The sequence below is a fragment of the Antechinus flavipes genome, chromosome 4, assembly GCF_016432865.1.
Source record: "Antechinus flavipes isolate AdamAnt ecotype Samford, QLD, Australia chromosome 4, AdamAnt_v2, whole genome shotgun sequence".
Lineage (NCBI taxonomy): Eukaryota > Metazoa > Chordata > Mammalia > Dasyuromorphia > Dasyuridae > Antechinus > Antechinus flavipes.
This window is the reverse complement of record NC_067401.1, coordinates 105,476,539-105,497,235: the sequence shown is the minus strand read 5'-3', so window position 1 is coordinate 105,497,235 and position 20,697 is coordinate 105,476,539. Positions and strand designations below refer to the sequence as shown.

General features: G+C 38.3%; 1 protein-coding gene across 1 annotated transcript; it reads left to right on the top strand.

The window, feature by feature from the left end:
• The first annotated feature begins 806 nt into the window (after positions 1–806).
• On the top strand, positions 807–20,498 carry SLAMF8 (SLAM family member 8). Its single transcript, XM_051993693.1, has 5 exons — positions 807–892; positions 10,692–11,012; positions 14,151–14,456; positions 15,752–15,859; positions 17,539–20,498. Exons 1-5 carry the CDS (start codon positions 853–855, stop codon positions 17,601–17,603), a joined length of 840 nt encoding a protein of 279 aa, XP_051849653.1. The 5' UTR covers positions 807–852; the 3' UTR covers positions 17,604–20,498.
• Positions 20,499–20,697: the final 199 nt, after the last annotated feature.

The window sequence follows — 20,697 nt, the reverse complement described above, 5'->3', positions numbered from 1 at the left end:
ACTGCAAGCTGCTGTCTTAATTAGGGAGTGCTGGGAGTGGCCCCTTTGAACTCCGCAACTAATTTACCTGAGTGAACTCCCCCCTGTGGCTGGGTAATGAGCAGTGCTGTGTACCAGTGATTAGAAGCTTTGGAGGACCAACCGCAGACTTAACCCTTCCCTGCCACTAGCTCGGTCATCTCTCCCGAATCTTGCTCCAACAGGCAGGCAGCCCCTCAGTCTGCACGTTCAGCCTTTGATCTCCCACCCACCAACAACTCCTTCAGATCAGCCTGTAAAAACACCTTTGGCCCTTCTAGCCCATCTCTTTCCTTCCCTACAATGCCAAACTTCAAGAAAAAGCTCGTTGAAATATTCTTTCCTAACTATTCCCTTTATTTTGCAGTCTGATTTCCTCTATTACCGCTGACCAGCACAGAATAGCTACTTGTAGAACGTTGTTCCAGTACATGAAAGATAAAGAGACAGCGCTTTGAGATGAACGATTTTATTTCCCAATAACATTTCCAGGAAATTGTCATGATTACATTAGCAGAATGGAAGCGTATGAAAGGGACTGATTTATAAGAATCTGTTCCTAAAATAGTCCACTCTGGTCTAAGCCAACTTCTACTTTATTTAGGGGTGTTTTTGTTTTCAGGGCATCTCGTTCTGAGTCAAGATTCCTCCTTCTTGGGATGGGGTTTTCCATTATTTGACAAAGTGAGTTTCCCCACATCCTCTTAGCCTAGGATGTTCCAGTTTCCAGTTGGCTAGTTTCTTATTGAACTGTTTCCTGTATAGGGAAAACACACACACACACACACCAAACATTCATTCCTTGGGTCCTTTCTTCACCCACTGTGAAGCAAGATGGCTGTGTGGACATTTCAGAGTCTCCTTCTCTGGGAAGGTATGAGGAGTTTGGGGTAGGGAGAAGGATCCAAGAGGACTAAGCAGAAGGTCGAATATTATCTAGCTATGGGACTTCCCATCAAATAGATCTAGGCAAACCATGATTAATTGAGTTTGCATCTGAAGGGCCAAGGAGAGATTGAAGGCATTTGGGGAAGAGCTACCAAAGCCATGATGGTCTCAGGGTTTAATTGCAAGGTAGCACTAAGAGAAAACACTAATAAAGAAATATGGGGGGAAGATGGAGAGGGTACCAGGAGGAGCTAATGCTGCAACAGCACTCTTTGGGGTCAATGTCAAAAGGATATAGTGGTCACCTTTGAACAGAGATGATGTAAGAGCAGTGAGGACACGTAGACGGCTCAAAAATATTTTATTTTTAAAAACAGTTTGGAGAGAAGGATGAAAACTCCCCTGAGGATAAAAGGGGTATTTGCCTGTTGTTGTTGTTTATCCTTTTTGAAGAGGACCATGACCTCAGGGAGATGATCCATGATGACCAAGTAAATTGAATTTAAGTGAAGAAAGGCTATGCAAAGTCAAAAGCTTCATTTTCTCTTCCAGAGTCATCTGGGTTAGTGGCAAGATATAGATCAGGATGACTGGAGATGGCCCTACATGTAGAATTGCCTAGTATTGGGGAAGGTTTTTCCATAGTTTTCCATTTTAGCGATTTCTGAGTTGGGATAAGAAGAAGATATAGAATGGAAGGGATTACTAATCCAATTCTATCTTCCAAAGCAAAAACAAAAATAAAAATTGTGTTTATGGCTGTGGCCACCCTCCTCTCCTGGTCCTCTAACACCACTGACATCCCACTCTCAGGCTCAAGATCTCATATGGATCATTTTACTTTCTCCTAAATGCATCTACCCACCATACTTTTTTTCTTTCTGTGGAGGGTAATATCATATTTTTTCAGTCACTCCTGTTCATAACCTTGGTTTTATCATTGACTTATTGCTCTCTTTTACCCACCACATCCAATCATTTACCGAGACTTCTACATTCTTCTTCGATACATCTCTCACAATCTGCCTGCTTATCTCCACTCACATAGCCTCTACCCTGGTTCATACCCTTATCTCTCACCCAGACTATTGCAATAGCCTTCTAATTGGTCTCCCTGCTTCTAGCATCTCCCTACTTCAATGTACTCTTTGCCCACAGCTGTCAAATTGATATTCCAAAAACATTGATTTGACCAGGTCACTCCATACTTAAAAAAAAATTCATGGTTTCTTATTGCATCTGGAATAAAATGCAAAATCCCTAGCCTGGCTGGAATTTTAAACCCTCCAAAGTCTGGCTCCCACCTACCTTCTTTAATCTTATTTTGTTGTTAACTGCCCTTAATGTAATCTCTGTTCCTGGTCCTCTGTGTCTCCAATATTCATTATTCCTTCAAAGCACAGCTTAGATTTCATCACTTTTATGAATAACAATAACAACAACAACAACTAGCATTTCTAACACTTTAAGTTTTACAAAACACTTTGCAATTATTATCTTATTTGTTTTTCACAACAGCCCTGAGAGGTAGGTAATATTATTATCCTCATTTTACATAGGAGGAAAAAAGTTAAATTACTTGTCCACAGTCACAACGTTAGCAAGTATTTAAGGCAGGATTTGAACTTAAGACTTTCTGATCCAGATCCAGTATTCTAATCACCATATCTCTTAACTGCTGTTTGTTATATCTTTATGTCACTTTGTTCATATTTTGTGGTTAATTATCTCTATATATATTGTATTTCCTTCATCCCCATAATAGAATGCAATCTCCTCGGAGTCAGGGACTATTTTTATTCCCAGATCCAATATAGTGTTTTGAATAAAAATAGGCCATCAAGACTAACACCATAATTTTTCCAGATGAGGAGAGTGAAGACCATAGAAGTCATGGATGACATGGTTAGTAAGAGTCAAAAGCATAATTTGGGTCAGATCTTCTTGATTCCAAGTCCAATGTATGATCTATTTAGACACCTAAGTGGTATGAGGAATACTATCATTCTGAGGACATTTGGAGGTAGGAGCCCAATGTTTGAATGCCAGCTGGAACACAAACTATGTGATTATAGATAAATAACTTCACCTCCTGAGCCTGTTCTGTAAAACAAATGTAACACTTGTGCTACCTGTTCCACAAGGTTGTTATGAAAAGAAGGTTATCTGTGAATTTTTAAAGCCGGTGTGGAATACTCCATTTTGTCTTCTCTTGGCCGCCACATGATCAACTCGATGAACATCATTTAACAGCTATTCTTTGCTCATCTCTGTATATTTAACATCTTTGTCTATATCATAGCGTAATGAAAGAGTTAAGTTAGGATGGGAATGTGTGTTAGTAGTAATAATAAGAGCTAACACTTTCATAGTATCTATTATATACCAGATGCTGTGCATCTTACAGAGATCATCTCATTTGATCTTCACAAAAATTCTGAGAGGTAGATGCTTTTATTATCTCCATTACAGTTGAGGAAACTGAGGCAAACAGAGTGACTTGCCCAGCCCACAGAATTAGTAAGTATCTGATGAGGGTTTGAATTCAGGTCTTTCTTCTATTCCAAGTGTAGCACTTTGTTCACTGTGTCATCTAACTGCTTTATTGGGATGAGAGAAATTTCTATGAAAGGGTAAAGATTTCACCTATGGCTCCTGAGTTTGCCAGTTTCCTTTAGGGTGAATTGACAACATGGGATTACTAGCTTTTTTAATCAAAAACTCCAGTGTTTGGGAAGCTCATACAATCCAAGTGATTAGTGACCCACAGTTCCTCTTTTGTCTTCAAGGGACAAAATCTTGATCATGGTGTTTATTATAGAGTTCCTTTAGCATGATCAGAATTTACACAACTTTATAAAGAAAAAGGAACTATTGACAAATTCTCCTTTAAAAAAAATCTTAGTAAATGTATTATTTTTACAAAGTTATAGTGATTTACTTAAAAGCAATATTTAGTTAGACAGCTGGGCAGCTACCAAATTGCAATCTGCCTAGGGGAAAGAAGTTCCTACACTGCAAGTTCTCTAAACTGATGGTCAAAGAATCATAGGTTTAAATATGGAAAGGATCCTATAGGAAGCTGAAGCTCAAGGTATTAAAATGATCACATGTGCCATGATCACAGCTGGAATCTAGCAAAGTCTGAGATTCAAACTCAGATCCTCAGATTTTTTGTATATTGAGTATCAAACTCAAACTCTTAACAGATTTCAAGGGCACAGATCTGTAATGGCATTTAGACTTATCTGCTATCTACTTACTTTGTTAATTGATGGAACTTTTTTCCAATTTAATCTTTGATGTGTGAGTTTAGAAAAGTCTCATCATCTCTTTGGGTCTATTTGTTCATGCTTAAATAAAAGGGTTGAACTCAATAATCCTTACTTTTTTTCCAATTTTAAAGACTCTTTGACACATACTTTTCTATATTATTAATATCCTAGAGTTTGCCCAAACTAATTTTGTAATATAGTTATCTCTCCTACATCATGGAGGCTAGGAGAACTAGGTGTCCCCCTCACCTCAAGCTGGAAAATCTGTGTAAAATTGTTTGGTCCTTCTTTCCTACTAGAAAAGAAATCTGACTTTTTTCTTTTTCTTTATGGAGTGTTAATAGTTTCTAACTGTAAAATCTGGGTTGATATCATATACATATCAATATTAATTATCCACATATATTTATGTGTTTTTGAGTTTCTAAACTTTTCCTGTGTCATCTGCTGTCGTTGGGTATCTCTATGGTTTCCCCAAAACTCCCCAAAAAACCCATTCAATTTTTTATGCCCAACTATGATATGGCAAAACCTCAAAGGGGAAAGTCAAATTCTGATATTATAGTATCAGTAACCATACAGTTTTATAAAGAACAATGGCATAATGTGTGAAGGTAAACTTGGAAAGAATAAATTGTTTTGTTAACCCTAAAATACTATACAAATATGAATCATTATTACATTACCTTCTTCTAGTACTTCCAAAGCTTGGTGCTTTCTTCTGTGTGGGTGACTCACTACACATTAGAACACAGCCTTCATGCCTTTATTGATCCTCCCTCCCTCCAACTTCCTATTGATGAGCCTCTCTGAACACATTGAGGTTGGTCCTTGGATGACAAATAGCCTGTCTCCAGATTCAAACTTTTCCATTTTCACAGTATTTTACTGAGTTGGTGATTCACTGGCATAGGTTTAGAAGACCAGAGTCCTCATCATACTATCTCAAGGCCTTAGAAAAACAATCATTGATTAATTCATAATAACAATAATTTATAGATTCAATGGATAAGGTTAGAGTTGGAAGGAACATTAAAGCTACCAGGTCCAATCCCTTCATTTAACAGATGAGGAAAGGCTCAGAGAAATTAAATGACTTGCCCAGAACTACATAACTAGTAGTTTTCAGAAGCGGAATTCAAATCCAGGTCTTCCCAAATTCATGATCATCATTCTATTCAGTAGAGAAAACTCATTTCCTAATGCCTATTTACCCTTTTGACACTCCTCAAAGGGGATCTGGTCATTGACTCTTTTTTTTGTGTTTGTTAGTTCTTCATGTTATTTTTGATGGGAAGCTTTTGGATAGGTGATGGTGGTTATTTGTATTTTTCTCAAGTTATTGGTTTCCTTTTCATACTTAAGCTATACCATTTTGTTGAGCAAAAGTTTTTTGTTTTAAACTTTATTTTATTTCAACTTTCCCATAAGTCTGGGATAATAATAAGTCTTCTTCAGTGCCTCATCATGAGGGTAAGTAATCTCTCTATGTTAAAATCTAAGCCAATGGAACAGAAATTTTGTCAGCTTTTGATAGATGAAAAGGCTTTGGAAATGTGCTTGGCTTTTGCCTGTATGTGTGCCATCTATGAATTCACTCTAGCTAAGTTCGATCAATGGTAATGACTTACTTTGACCAAAGCCATTCTTAAATCATATACCAACTCACAGAAGGGTAGTCGAAAATTTAATTGATAGAAGGAGCTGCCTACATTGACAAAGTAGTAACTCTTAGAAATATGGTATATACACAAATATATCTCTCCTCCAAAGCCAGGATGGAATTTCTTTTTCATAGTATAATAGGATCATAGATTTAGAGACAATTGGAACCATGGAGACCATCTGGTCCATCTAATCTGAGTATACTTGTAGTATGTTATAGGTGAGGAAAGAGAAGCCTGGAAAAAGTAAGTGACTTAGCTAAGGACATACAGATAATTAATTTAAGAACTAGACTCTGAACTATTCCAAATCCATCATTCTTTCTAATGCACCAAATATAATCTTTTTAAAAAAAAAAAATCTACTTTTGAGCATTCATTTAGGCTTTTCTGAAGGAAAAAAAAACAAGATAGACTGAGTTTTTAAGCTTGGGAACATGAAGGAGGGAAGGATACATTATTGCTCCAATCAGGAACCCATAGTGAGAGTCAGAATTTGAGAATCAGGAGATGATAGAATTGATGATTCTAATCAATTCTCATTTACTGATATCTGACACATCCATTTTGTAGTTTGTCCATGGCAAATGGCTAATTTAGGCCAGTTTCCTGCCTCAGCTCATGGACAGTTGATGTTTGCTTAGACAACATAACTTCCATTTACTGTTAGCCAGAAACCAACAGGTTAGCCTTCCTTACTGTGGAAATATAAGAACTAAAAAGAGATGACTGACTGCTAAAGGTGAATACAGATGTGCCCACTACCTCCTATAATTAATAAGCAACCTTAAAATCTCTTTACTTTTAAAGATTTTTATTTTCAAAACAGATGCATGGGTAATTTTTCAGCAATAATCAACAATAAAGGATCGATAATTTCAAGATTGACCCTTGGATAGCCTTGTGTTTCAGATTTTCCCCTCCTTCCCCCTATTCTCTCCTCTAAATAGCAAGCAATCCAATATATGTTATACATGTTAAAAATATATATTAAATCAAATATGTATCTTGCTGCACAAGAAAAATCAGATTAAAAAGGGAAAAAATTAAGAAATAAAATTCAAGCAAACCACAACAAAAAGAGTGAAAATGCTATGTTGTGATCCACACTCAGTTCCCACACTCCTCTCTCTGGGTGTAGATGGCTCTCCAAGATCATTGGAACTGGCATCTATCATCTCATAGTTGTAACAGGAGGGACTTTTAGGAAGAATAATAAAATGCCATGATCCTGGCCTATTCTAGGCCATGGTTTCCTTATTTATAAAATGAATTAGTTTGAGTACTCATAAATCTCCTTCCAAATCTAAAGCCTATGATCCCCAGATGATCCTAGTATGCCCTTAGAACTTAGAATATTTTACAATACTTGTTATCCTGAGCTGTAGCACTGACTGGAAAATATAGCAGGGTTCCAGAAGAGTTTTGATTAGAGGTTGGCAAATTTTCAGGGATAGCTTGCCAAGCTTTTATTTACTCCCTGAAGAAAAGTTAAGACATTTCTGTTCTTAAAACAGAAACTTCTTTTCAAAAATGCAAATGATTTCTGGGAGAAACACATCTTAAGCCTTTATCACAGGATTTAGAGCTGGAAAAGATGTTTTGTTCAGTGATCTCATCTTACGGGTATAACAGGTATGCCAGTGGAGTATGGGGATAGATATATCACTAGTCTCTTGTGCTTGGCCAGAGGTTCTTGGTTGGCCTGTTAGAGCCCATGAAGTTTGGAGGCATTGGATAAGGGGAAATACAAAGGGACTGAACATATGTTCTGGTCCCTTCTTGTGACATACATGCCTCTAGAACCTCCTGATTGACTATTTGCTTCCTGAGACAAGAATTAGGATATGTACCTAAAAGGACTAGCCCCTCAGCCAGGAAGGGTCGCCCACTTGTAAGACTTAAAGGAAGAAACAATTTCCTTTTTTGTTCTCTCTTCCAATCTTTCAAATTTCTGGTTTGGGGCTCTAACTTCTCTCCTTTTAACTTCCAATGATGTCAGGGGTGTGCTGGAACCTGCTCTAAACAGCTAGCCGAGAGACTGATAAATTTTCAGTGTGAGCTTTTACACCTCAAAAATTGGAAAACACTACAAATCAGGGCTTGTTTTGATGATTGTTTAGACTTTTAAAAGTGTTCATAAAGCAGATTAAATTTAATAGCTTAAGCCTACAGCATACCCCTGTTTTGCTCTTTAAACATTGTTTGAGCTCAACAGGACTGCAATAGAAGGCTCAGAAAATAAAGTTATCACCAGACATGGTGGCCAGAGATTAATAATAATAATAAAAGCCATTTATATAGTACTTTAAAGTTTGTAAGGTGATTTATATCTATTATCTGATTTGACTTTCACAACTACCTTGAGAAGTACAGATGAGGAAATTGGAAACTGAGGCAAACAGGTTAAATTATTTGATCAGGGCAATATAATTAGCAAGTGTCAGAGTCTAAATTTGAACTCAGGTCTTCCTAACTATCAGTTTAGGGCTTTTTCTGTTATATCACTTAGATGTGCCTCAAAGACACAGACTCAAAGTCACATATACATTCACTCACACACACACACACACACACACACACACACACACGCTCATACTTTGATACAGCAATACACACTCAGATATTCAGATATATATGTATATTCATACAATCACACTCACATACATTTACTCAGATACTCACATTTACACATATTTACTCAGATACTCATACATTCATAGACACATATAATCCTACACTCAGACATTTACTCATACACTAAATCTCTCCTACTCACACTTACACATACATACTCACTCACATATTTGTACACTCACACTCACACACATTTACTCACTGAGACTCTAACATACTCAGACATACACGTATATATGCACTCACACTCATACTCCTGCACACATTTACTCATCCACTCAGATTCCCATACTCAGACTCCCAGACACACACAGATGCACAACCAAGAAGTAATATGGCTTACATAGTTCATAGAAGGATGGATTTACATCTGAGCATCTGGATTCAAATCCTGGGTCTGTTGGTTCCTTACCTGAGGGATTCAGGCTAGATAACTTCTGCCTTCTATTCCAGTTGATAATCATCTAACTTTCCTTCAAATCCAGCCAGTTCAGCATTTTGGGGTCTTATTCACTGTCTCCTTTCTCCCTTGGAGGATTATAGAAATTTAAAGCCAGAGGATACCTTAGGAATCATCTAATCTAACTCTCATTTTATAGATAAGGAAACTGAAGCTTGGAATGGGAAGTTACCCAAAATCCCAAACTTGTCATTGTACTATTTCCTTCTTACCTTCTGCTACCACCTACCCCCCAACAAGTAACAGATTTCTTAAGAGCAGAGTACGTGTTATATCTATCTGCCTTTGCCATTTAGTAGGCCTCTTAATGTCTGTTCAATTAAACTGAGCAGTCTGAGATCTCAGACATAGCCTAGCAGCCTGTTCTCCTAAGTATAGGGAATCCCATAATTTTTTAACTTTGAGCCAGATGGGTGGTCACTGGCCATCATGGGTCTGGAGAAAGTGAAGAAAAAAATTCTTGAATTAGGCAGACCTCTCCATTGTGAGCCTAATTGAAAATTCAAATGAGTAACAGAGGTGAGAGAGCTCAGGCTTTGTGAAGATGGGGGCAGGGGTATAAAAACTACAGAAAAAGGCTGGTATCCATGTCATTCGGAGCAAATCTTGTTCCCACTATTCTTTGTTGTCAATACTCCTTGCAAATATTGCTGACATTAGGGACTGCCTCATTTTTTTCTATTTAAATCCCAAGCAATTTAGCATAGTCTTAGGTGCACAGTTAGTGCTCAATAAAAGAAATTTATTCATTAATAGAAGGCTCTTCCCTTCTTGTCAATATTAACTGCTGTAATCTGTAGGCTCTCTTATAAGGTAAAGAGAGATGTTCTTTGGAATAAGAAAGCTGCAAATTTGTTTTGCTTGCAGGGGACAGATTATATTCTATTATTCAGATAAGTTGCACAGTGTTGCATTTAGATCAGGAAGATGTGAGTTGGAATTCTTATTTGCTTTGTGACCTTAGTCTTTCACACTCTCAGTTTCCTCATGGGTAAAGTAGACATGATAATTGCACTTATTTCAAAAAGTTGTTCTAATCCTTAGATCAACCCTTTGAAGTAAGTGCAATGATCATTTATTAATATGATCAAATATCAAATTATCAATATACCTGAGGTAGCACATATAAAGTGCTTTGAAACAAACCTTAAAGTACTACATAAATGCTGGTAATTCATTGTCATTATTGTCATCATCATCATCATCTATTATGTACCTCATTGTGGATTATGTTCCCCAATGGATGGAGTAAGGACCTGAAGTCAGGAAGGCCTGAGCAATTCACTTAACCTCTGTGTGCTTCAGTTTCCTCATCTGTAAAATGGGAATAATAATAGCACCTGCATCCAAAGGTTGTTATGAGGTTGAATTAAGACAATATTTACAAAGCACTTTTTTTTTGCAACTCTTAATATACTACATAAGCATTATCTATCATCTATCTATGTTCTGTTAAGTCAAGGCCATATTTCATTCTGGCCTAAAATAAAGCCACTTGTGCTATATCAAAAAATAAAAAGCACTGTATGTGGAATCAGAAGCACTGGATTAACTCCTTGCTCTGACACCTGTATGCTATGTGACTTTGGACAAATTACAATATTTCTGGCCCATAGCTTTCTTACTTGTTAAATGGAGGAAGGGAAAGTCTAAGTGTTGATTTCCAAGATTCCTTGCGCTCTAATGTTCTATGATCCTGAGGAAGGAAGAGAGATCCTCCTAATCTGATGATACTGTTATTCACTCCAGTGTTGCTCCCAGCTGTCTGGGCCCAAGTTCAGGGGCTCGTGGGGGGCTCTGTGTTGCTGAAAGCAGAAGTATCCCCTGGTTTCCGAGTACGTGATGCCATCTGGAGGTCCCTGTGGCCCTCAGAAAAGCTTATGGCCACATTCTTCCGTGGGGAACCAGAGATCCTATATGACTCACGATTCCTGGGCAGGATCCAGCTGCATAGCAACCTCAGCCTGCAGATCCAGCCACTGGAACAAGGGGACAGCGGCAACTTCTCACTTCTGCTGGTGGACACCAAGGGCCAGACTGAAAGCCACACCCTGCAACTCACTGTGTATGGTAAGTGGAGCCCGCCTTCGTCACTGGCAGCCTCCATCACCCCCTTCCTGGGGCTAATATTTCAGAGAGTTGTTCTGAGGTTCAATGAGATGTAAAATGCTTTATGGTTAGGCACTACACGCTTATTAAATTCCTACTGTATGCCAGACTCCAATGCTAAGCATTGGGAATGCTGATAGATTAATAATAAATATGCTAAGAAAATAATAATAAATAATAATAATCCAAATGTTTATTACTTAAGTCTGAATTTTAAATTAAACTTAATTTTATTAATAATAAACCTTAAAGCACTATATAAAATTTATTACTAACTATAATTAATTTATTACTAATTAGAACTATTTTATTAATATTATTATTATTCTAGAGCAGAAGAGATAGAAATATCTAAGTTCCAATTCTAAATAGTTTGTTCACTGTCACATGTACTACTGCCCTTCAGAAATTCAGAAGAGATTCTAGTTTTCTCAAAAAGTCCTTCCTCTCTAATCTCTTCCATTCTTCATGCCCCCCCTTCTACCTCCTCCCACCACATCCTGTAGCTTCTTAGGGACTCCTACTTGAGTTGAAGAGGGGGCCAGAATGAGCCTAGAACTTTCAAAGTCTCACCTAGGCTAGAGAACAGGGACTAAGAATAAGTAATGTAGACAGATAGTTAGGTGCAGCAAACAGAGTCAGTCAAGAGGCATTTATTAATTACTATGTGGAGTTAGGTGCGAAGAGCATGTGAAGAGAAACTTTTTTGTAACAAATAAGCATCATCAAACAAAACAAATCCATATGGTAGCCATGGGTGAGAATGTTTATTTCATTCTACCTCTTCAGGCCATAACTCTTCTATCAAGGGGTACAGAGCATCTTTCATCATCAGTTGGTAGGCACTTTTAAAAAAATTTATAAATCATAATGTTCATATTCCTAGAAAATTCTATCCCTTGTGGTTCATTGGTATTTATTTTATGCTAAGTCCACATGGAAGTCAAAAGTTTTGATGGATCGTATCTGACAGGAGGCAAAATTTTCAAACCTTGCCTGAGAGGCACAAATGCTAGGAATGAAGAATTGATGACTTCTGTTTCCTTCAATATACAAAGTCAGATCTTAATTATCTTGGAAGGAGGAGTGAGTGAGAAGACACAAATAATCCACAGTCCACAATGGTGATTCCCTCTGGGGTTGGAGGGTGAAGACAGGTGGGACAAGGCTGAAAACTGGTCACAAGAAATCTCTGAATGATGCGTTCAAATAAATAGCTGTTTCATTATTTTCAAATACACCGAGGCTAGAACACGGCTGGCAAGGCTGCCCAGTGGAATCCCTAAGGGATCTGCTTAGAGATTAGATAACAATGATTTATAATTAGCTTCTTAATTGTTTAAATTTCAGAGGGCATCTCAAGTCCTTGAAGTATTTAAAAGCAGTTTGTTCTCTCTCTTTGATATCTTCAAAGGATCTTAGATTGAAAGCTAGCAGGAATATTTGAAGCAAACTCCTTATATTATAGATGAAGAAATTAGTTCATAGAGAGATCAAGTGCCAGGATCACTCAGCTAATAAGTGTCTGAGGGCAGTTCTTGACCTCAAATCTTTCTGACTTCAAATCCAGTGGACAGTGGACGGTGGTCAGAGTGGAGCTCTATCACTCCAGTGAAGGTTCTTGCTTACCTTTTCCCATAAATCTTCAGGAAGGATCTATACACACTGTCTTTTTATCAGTTCACATTGACATAGTTTTTATATAGATAGAGTTATCTCCATTTTACAGAAGAGGAAAATGAGGTTAAGAAAAGGGAAATGAGTTGGACAATGCCTAACACATAGTAGTTGCTTAAAAAATAATTATTAATTGACAGGGTCACATAACCATTAAATGCTAGACAATTAAGTCAGAATGTGATTTGTAGACAAGTCATTTAATTCCCCTACTTACCTGAATGGAGATCATAAGGTCATAGATTTGAGCCAGAAGGGACATCAGAATCCATAGTATCTTCTGTGTGAGAAAACTGAGCCTAAAGAGAATAAGTGACCTATCCACATTGATACAGATATTGTTGTCTAGTCTTTTTCAGGTGTATCTGAAAACTGCATTTGGGGTTTACATGGCAAAAATACTGGAGTGTTTTGCCATTTCCTTCTCCAGCTTTTGCAGATGGGGAAACTGAGGCAAAATAGGATAAAGTGATTTGTTCAGGTCACACAATTAGTAAAGCATCTGAACTAAGGTCTTCCTGATTCCAGGCTCTACATTGTTCACTGAACTTCCCAGAGGTCCTTGATACAAGTAGTAAAGTGTCAGAAATGGCAGTAGGTAATAATATTTGAATCATGGAAGGCAGCAGAGTAAAGTGAAAAGGGTCTGGCTCCAAAGTCAGCTTGGGATCTTAAATAAGACAGTTAACTTTCCAAGACTTCAATTTCCTTTTTCTATAAAATTGGAGAGAATATTGATCTGGATCACCTCCCCTTTCCAAGGCTTCTTCTACCTCCAAATCTGTTTCATTGCATATTCACAGGGTAGACTTTGAAGGGCTTAAAAGTTATATAAAGGTAAGTTTGAATGGGGCATGGATAGGATAGATACATGATTTCAGGGATGTAGGATGAAGATATTCCCTCTCCCCTATGCAAGACAGCACCAACTTAGCTACACAGACTTATCTAGACCAGTGGCTCTCAAATTTTTGTTCTCAATATCTTTATACTATTAAAAATTATTGAGGATCTATTCACAGAATTTTTGTTTATGTGGATTATATTTATAGAGATTTACCACATTATAAATAAAAAACTAATTTTGAATTTGTAGAGCCTCTGAAAGGGTTTCTGTGGAACACTTTGAGTACCCCTAGCCTAGAGCACCAAAGGATTCAATCACTTGCTGGGGTCACAGAGCCCCAGTGTGAGTAAGAGGGAAGGCTTGAAACCCAGTCTTCCTGATTGGCACATAGTAGGTGTTTAATAAATGTTTTTTCCCTTTTCCTTCCTTCCTTGTACCTCAAGTATGGTTCAGTAATGTTTAAGTAGGCAAAGGAGAAGCAGAATCAAAGTCACACAATCCACTCTACATGGCTGTGTCCAGTATAATTAATAACCTGTGTAACATTAGCTCCATGTTGTATGTTCTTTTCCCAGAAGCAGTTTCCAGACCCACAGTGCAAGTTTTCATTGCTGTAGCAGGTGGCACGCAACCACTCAGGACCTGCCAAGTCTTCCTGTCCTGTATGGTTCCTAATAGCAGTGCAGTGACCTACAGCTGGCAGCGAGAAGGCTCAGCTGAGCTTTGGGATCCCCAGCAGCGTCTCTTCATGGATAGTCAGGTGCTGAGGATCTCTTTAGGGCCAGGGGATGAAGATACCATCTACTCTTGCATTGTGTCCAACCCTGTCAGCTGGGATTCGGTGGCCGTCATCCCCTGGGAAAGTTGCCTCCAGAATACTGGTATGCTTCATGGTCAGATCAATCCTTTGGGCCCCAACCTGTGGAAACGCCACTTATTCTAATAATCAATGACTTGGGAGAGGGCAGAGGAAGAAAGAAGAAAGTGGACAGCTCCCTGAAGCTAAAACAAACAAATAAACAAATCCACAGTTTTGTAAAAAGATTTCCACAAGTATAGTGATCCACATATAGTTTCACCAAGAGATGAAACTGCCCCTTCTTCTCTTACATCCACCCTACCTGGTTTCCCTTTTATAACTTCTTTGACCTTATAATCCTGTTTTTAATGATCTTTTTAATTTGGCTTCACCTGGATAAAACATTGGGGTGGGGAAGGGAGGGAAGCTTTTCCCCCATAGTATAATTGACCCTGGTTTAATAAGGTCCCTTAGGCATAATAATAGTTCATATTTCTATAGTGCTTGAGAGTTTTTGCCTCATCTTCACAATGAGGGAGAGCTTCTCTCTAAACATTCTGGTTTATAAATGGAAGAAATTGTCGGGGCAGAGAAAAATTTAAAAATTTAAAAAGGTAGTGACAAGGTAACCCCAGGATTTGACTGAAAATTCAAGGTTCCTTCTCCCTGAGCCCTATAGCAAACAAATGTTAAGAGTTGAGCATTAGGGGATGTTATATAGCTTTAAAGTCTCTAGGAGTGTTTATGTTTACTCTGCTCTAGAGTATGGTCCCTCACTCTTCAGGCCCCAGAAAGAACCTTTGCCTGATCCCTAAAAACAGGCTTCCCAGACTCCCTCCACTAGATCAAATTAGTTCTTTTCTCTCATGTTTATGAGAGTGTGAACCTCATATGTGGACAGGTGCTAAAAGTGCAGAATGCATGTGCATGCTTTAAAGGGTTGACATGACATAATGCAAAGAGCACTCACTGACCTGAGAGTCAAAAAAATTGAGTATAAGTCTTGTTTTGTTGGGAGTGGAGCCATTTACAAAATCTTGCTAAATAGATCTCAGTTTCCTCATCTGCAAAATGGGAACAAAACCCAAAGGGATATTGTGAAGAAGGTGCTCTCCAAACCCCAAAATACGCAGGTACCTCTACATGAGTTCTTGGTAACACTACTTAGATCCTTTTAAACAGAGACCCTTCTTTCATCTCCATCATCAGGAATGATTCCTGGGCTCCTAAAAAAAGGGAAAAGACATAGAAAAGAGATAGGAGGGGTAAGAGAAGTTGAGGGAAAGAAGAGTGGTTTCTTTGGCCCCACCAAAGGGTCAGCTGCTTCAAGTACTCAGCGACTACCTCTAATTCTGACCCTGAACGTCCTTTGCCTAGGACCAGGGGATAAATCCTACAAAGACATCCTGCTATTGGCAGTGTCCATCTCCTTGTTCTTGCTGCTGGCTGGAATCCTCTCCATATGGCACTGTGCCCTCTGCTCAGGTAAGATCCCTTGAAGTTGCTGCAAGAGGGCACCCAGAGGTGGGAAGGAGATAAGACTTGGAAATCAAACCACTTGCATTCTTGTCTGTAAAAAACTCTAGTATGTGTTGTGCTAAATAACCTTCTCAACTTGGGGGGATGGGGGAAAGCAGGACTAGAAGGAAGGGTCATCCTGGCACAGAATAACAAAATTATAGATCATAAAACCTGATACAGACTTTAGAAATCATCTAGCTCAACTCTCTTATTTTACAAATGAGGAAATTGAGACACTGGAACATGAAATTAGACCTTGCTCAAGGTCAGACAAGTAGTTAAATATTAGAGCCAGGATTGAAACCCCCAAATGGCACACTCTGTCCTGAACCACACTGCCCATTCATGCTTCCTCATCCTTTGCAATTCTTCCCTTTTCCTTTCTCTTATCTCTCCTTTGAGGAATTGAACTGAATTGAGAAACAACCTAGTGCAGACCTTCCTCTGGTTCTTGTTGTAAATCATGGACACCATTGCAGCATTCAGAGTGTCCATCCATCAGTTGTCTCTCACGCTTGAATTTCATGGACTGCCTACTTCCTTTTTTGGTCATGTATGTCCTTGATGATATATTTTACGCCTCTGCTAACACTGCACAGGGGTTTAACTAACTTAGAAAATCCTTTGCAAGGCTGATGCGGTCATTTCAAATCCATTTATATCACCATCAAATATAGATTATGAACTTCAGGGAAAAGCATATCAGCATATAGTGAAGGCTGCAGAAACTAAGTTTCTCCTAGAGTGACATTGATATAATGTCATTTAAAGATCATTGGGTTGGTTGTTGGGAAAGCAGGTTCTAATCCAAGCTCTCCCATTAATTGAACAAATCATCACTGGGTCTCCATTTATTTATCTGTAAAATGAAGACTAAGGTTCTTAAGGATTCTTAACCTGGGGATGATAAACTTGTTGGCTTTTTATGTTTTTGATAAGTGTATTTTAATATAATTGGTTTTCTTTATAATCCTATGTATTTTATGCATTTTAAAACACTATTTTGAGAAAGAAATTGACAAGAGAATCAATAGACTGCCAAAGGGATTCATGACATCAAAAGAGTTAAGAGCCTCCAATTATAAAATGACCTCAATTGTAATTTCAGCCTTCATGTGCCTTATATGAATAAAATTGTATCAGGAAAGACTGAAGTTAGATATAGAGATTAATTTGTCATTCCTTAATGTTAACAGCAGGGGATGGATCAGGAAAGCTTATGAAATCCTCTCAGAGGTTGGAAGAGATAGTCCCCTATAATGATTTAGGGAAAGGCTGCCCAGAGCTAAATAACACATAGCAGTTCTTCCCAGCATAGTGAGGCTGAGATTTACAGAGGTTTATATACTTTGTACAATACAACTCTTTTTTGTTGTCCTTTCTTTTTGAAGACAACCAATGATATCACAAAGTGATATCTTGACTTGTATGTGAATTAGATTCAAGTGAGGCAGAGCTGCACAAAGTCATCAGCCTTATTTTTCTTCCTGAGTCATTGAAGCACTTTAAGGACAAAGGATACATTCATTTTTGTTTTTAAATCTCCAGCACCTAGCATGATACTTGGCACATAGTGGGCATTTAACAAATGTTTTGAAATGAATTTTACTGAATTCTTTGTTTTGTCTTTTACTCCTTGTCAGGGAAAAAGAGGAGAAACAACTCTCTGAATAGTAGGACTACAGAAACAGAGACACCGCTGGTATAGTTTGACTGCCAAGAATGCTTGGAACACCATAAGCCAGGGCTGCTGGGATTGTCCTTGGATTATTCAAGCCCATGGTGACTTAGGGAATGGCCTGGAACTTTTAAATTACCCCCAAGATCTTCACCAGTCTGAAGAAGTTCTTTCATTCCCTGGGATATTGGTTGTAGACAACTCATACTAAGAACCTCTGGACTCCTTCCTCCTCCATAGGCCAATGGAGTAAATTCTCAAGGGAAGAAGGGATTGCTCATCTTTCTAAGTGGCACAGCATCTCCCTAGAATTGTGAGGAGAAAGTTCAGAGGGAGTTTCCTAGAAGGATCGGAAAGTTTTGTGGAAATAATTGGAGAATGTCTGACCATAGGGACCAAGGACCCTGTAGATATATATTGGTCTGGAACATTACCTCTATGGTTGCTGTTCATTATGGCACTGACCACTTGGGCACCACCAAAACTGATACCAACTATCCAAAGTTTTGCTACAGTGCTTGGCAAACAGTGGGTGCTTAATAAATGCATGATGATTGATATGAACAGGATTCCAAAGCACTGGAAAACATTAGACAGAGTCTGGCTATGGAGCCAATGTGCATTTGAATTTAAAAAAAAAAAAAAAGGAACTGTGGTCCTCTTTCTTGCCTCCTACTTTTAGCCCTAACTTGGATTTCTTTTGGAATACTTAATGTTTCCTGATCTTCCTAATTTTCCCCTCTCCCAAAAAGATGAGAGAGGGAAAATAGGTTTAAAAAAGGGATAGTTTGTGTGATGTTGGGTAAGTCATAACCTCTATGGGTCTCAGTTTTCTCATCTATAAAATGAGGGGTTGGACTAAAGGAGTTCTAAAACTGCCATCCAGATTAATATTCTATGATCCCATGATTCCCTATTCTGTGGTGTTCTTTTTCTTCTTTAAAATATATAATAATAAGATGGTTCTCTCTGGAAGAAAGCAGGTTTCTCGGGGAGGTTTTCTGAGGCAGCCTTAGTTGCAGTTGAATAATATCACTCCAAAATGCAACCAGGTGCTGAAAGTTCACATCTTTTATTGTGTCCTTCAATATAGCCCGGTTAGTTTTTCTTAGAGGCCTCTCTCTCTCCTTGGTTCTAAGAACTCGTGAAGTTTTGTCCTTTGCTTCTGCCTCTGCCTCCAGCCAGCATCAAGGTAAAAGTTGTAATGAATCTTTCTTGCCTCCGAGAGAGGGCTTCTGGCTCTCCCAGAGTGCTCTGTGTCTGGCTCCTCTCCAATCTAATTCAGCTGAACTCCCCTGACTGGGCTCACTGAAGCTCTACTTATGCTTTTTCGAGAGAGAGGGATTGTGGGATGCGAGAGAGAGGGATTATGGGTTTCTTCCCAGAGTGCTCTCCAGCCCTAAGAGCTTCAAGGAAGGTGTGAATTTACAAAGTTACACAGTTAACTTTGTGAATCTCCCATACTTGTGAATTCCAATGAGTACTTAAATACTTCTTGCTTATATGAGCTCTCTAAAGATGTGAACACAAGTATTATTGTCTATCAGTTCTACTTAGTACCTTGTTTCAGGTTCTGGCCCAAAACATCTCCTTGTAAGATCAGATCAGTGATACTGAACCTTGCTAAATTAGATATTGTCTCTATCAACTCTAATGACTTAACAATTTGTAAAGATTCCAAATCTACTCTACCCTGGAAATCATTTGTTTCAATGGGAGGCAAACAGAATAATCAATAAATGTTGCCAACTATATCCACTGAGCCTGACACCTACTTAGAGAGATATTCAAGATGTCCTTTGTGGATCAACCATCAGGAAAAGAAGTGTGGATTCCAAATATTTAATTTACTTCCCCACATCCAGAAAAAAAAAAAATACACGTATCTTAACACTTTGATAACAGCTTGAATTTATATAAGGTCTGCACTAGAATGATGTCAATGTTGGAGAGATGAGATATGTTTTAAAGGTAGAATGAATAGGACTTAGCAACAGATTAGTTATCAGAAGGTGAGATAGTGAAGAGTTGAGACTGACTGAATTGTGAGTTTGGGTGACTAGAAAGATGATGGTGCTCGCAACAATAAAGAGAGGGGACTATTGAGGGGAAAATAATGTGTTCTATTTTGACCACTAGTTGGAGACATCCACTAAGTAGTTGGAAATTCAAGAATAAGGACAAGAAGGAGATTAGAGCAGAGTAAATGGATCTAAGAATCATTTGCATAGAGATGACAAGTAATAATTGATAATATTGCCAAGTAAAATAAAATTGAGAGAGAAGACAAAAAGGCCCAGAACAGCGTTTTGGAGGACGCCTATGATTTGTAGAGACAATCTTGAAGATCTGTCAAAGAAGACTAAGAAGGAATGGTCAGAAAGGGAGAAGGGAGACCAGGAGAGAAGTGCATCTTGAAAACCTAGAGAGAAAGAAATGTCAAAGGTGCAGGTTGAGGTCTGAGAAAAGACTATTGGATTTAGTAATTAGGAGATCAGTGGTGACTTAGGAGAAAGCAGTTTTCACTGAATGATGAGACATAAAATCAGAATGAAGAAATAAGCAAGTAGAAGAAAAGGAAATAAAGGCATTGATTATGGATGACCTAAAGTTTCAAAGGGGAAGACAAATGTAGAATATAAATAGTTAGTGATGATAGATGGGTCAAGTAAGGGATTTTTTTAAGGCTGAGGGAAAGTAGTAGAAAAACAGCCAGAAGATGTGGTGAGATTAAAAGTAAGTAAGACTGTACATAATAGTGGGGACAATCTGCTGGAGAAGATGGGATAGAATAGATTCACTTGTGTATATAGTGGAGTTGGCCTTGGAGAGATAAAGCCCTCCCATTTCCTCTTTTCCCATTCCTTTCAGCAGGGAAGTTGTTCAAAGCCCGCATACCAACACCCCAACCAGCCTATCTTTCCCCTACCCATCACCTTCGTGTGTGTGTGTGTGTGTGTGTGTGTGTGTGTGTGTGTGTGTGTGTGATTCTGCATTACAATGCCTTAGCCATTTTATGGGACACTTTGAAAAGATCTTGATCAACTCCTTAACTAATAATTAATTGCTAATTATTAGTTCCAGAAGTATTTGAATTTTAGCACAAAATAAAGGAACCAACCTA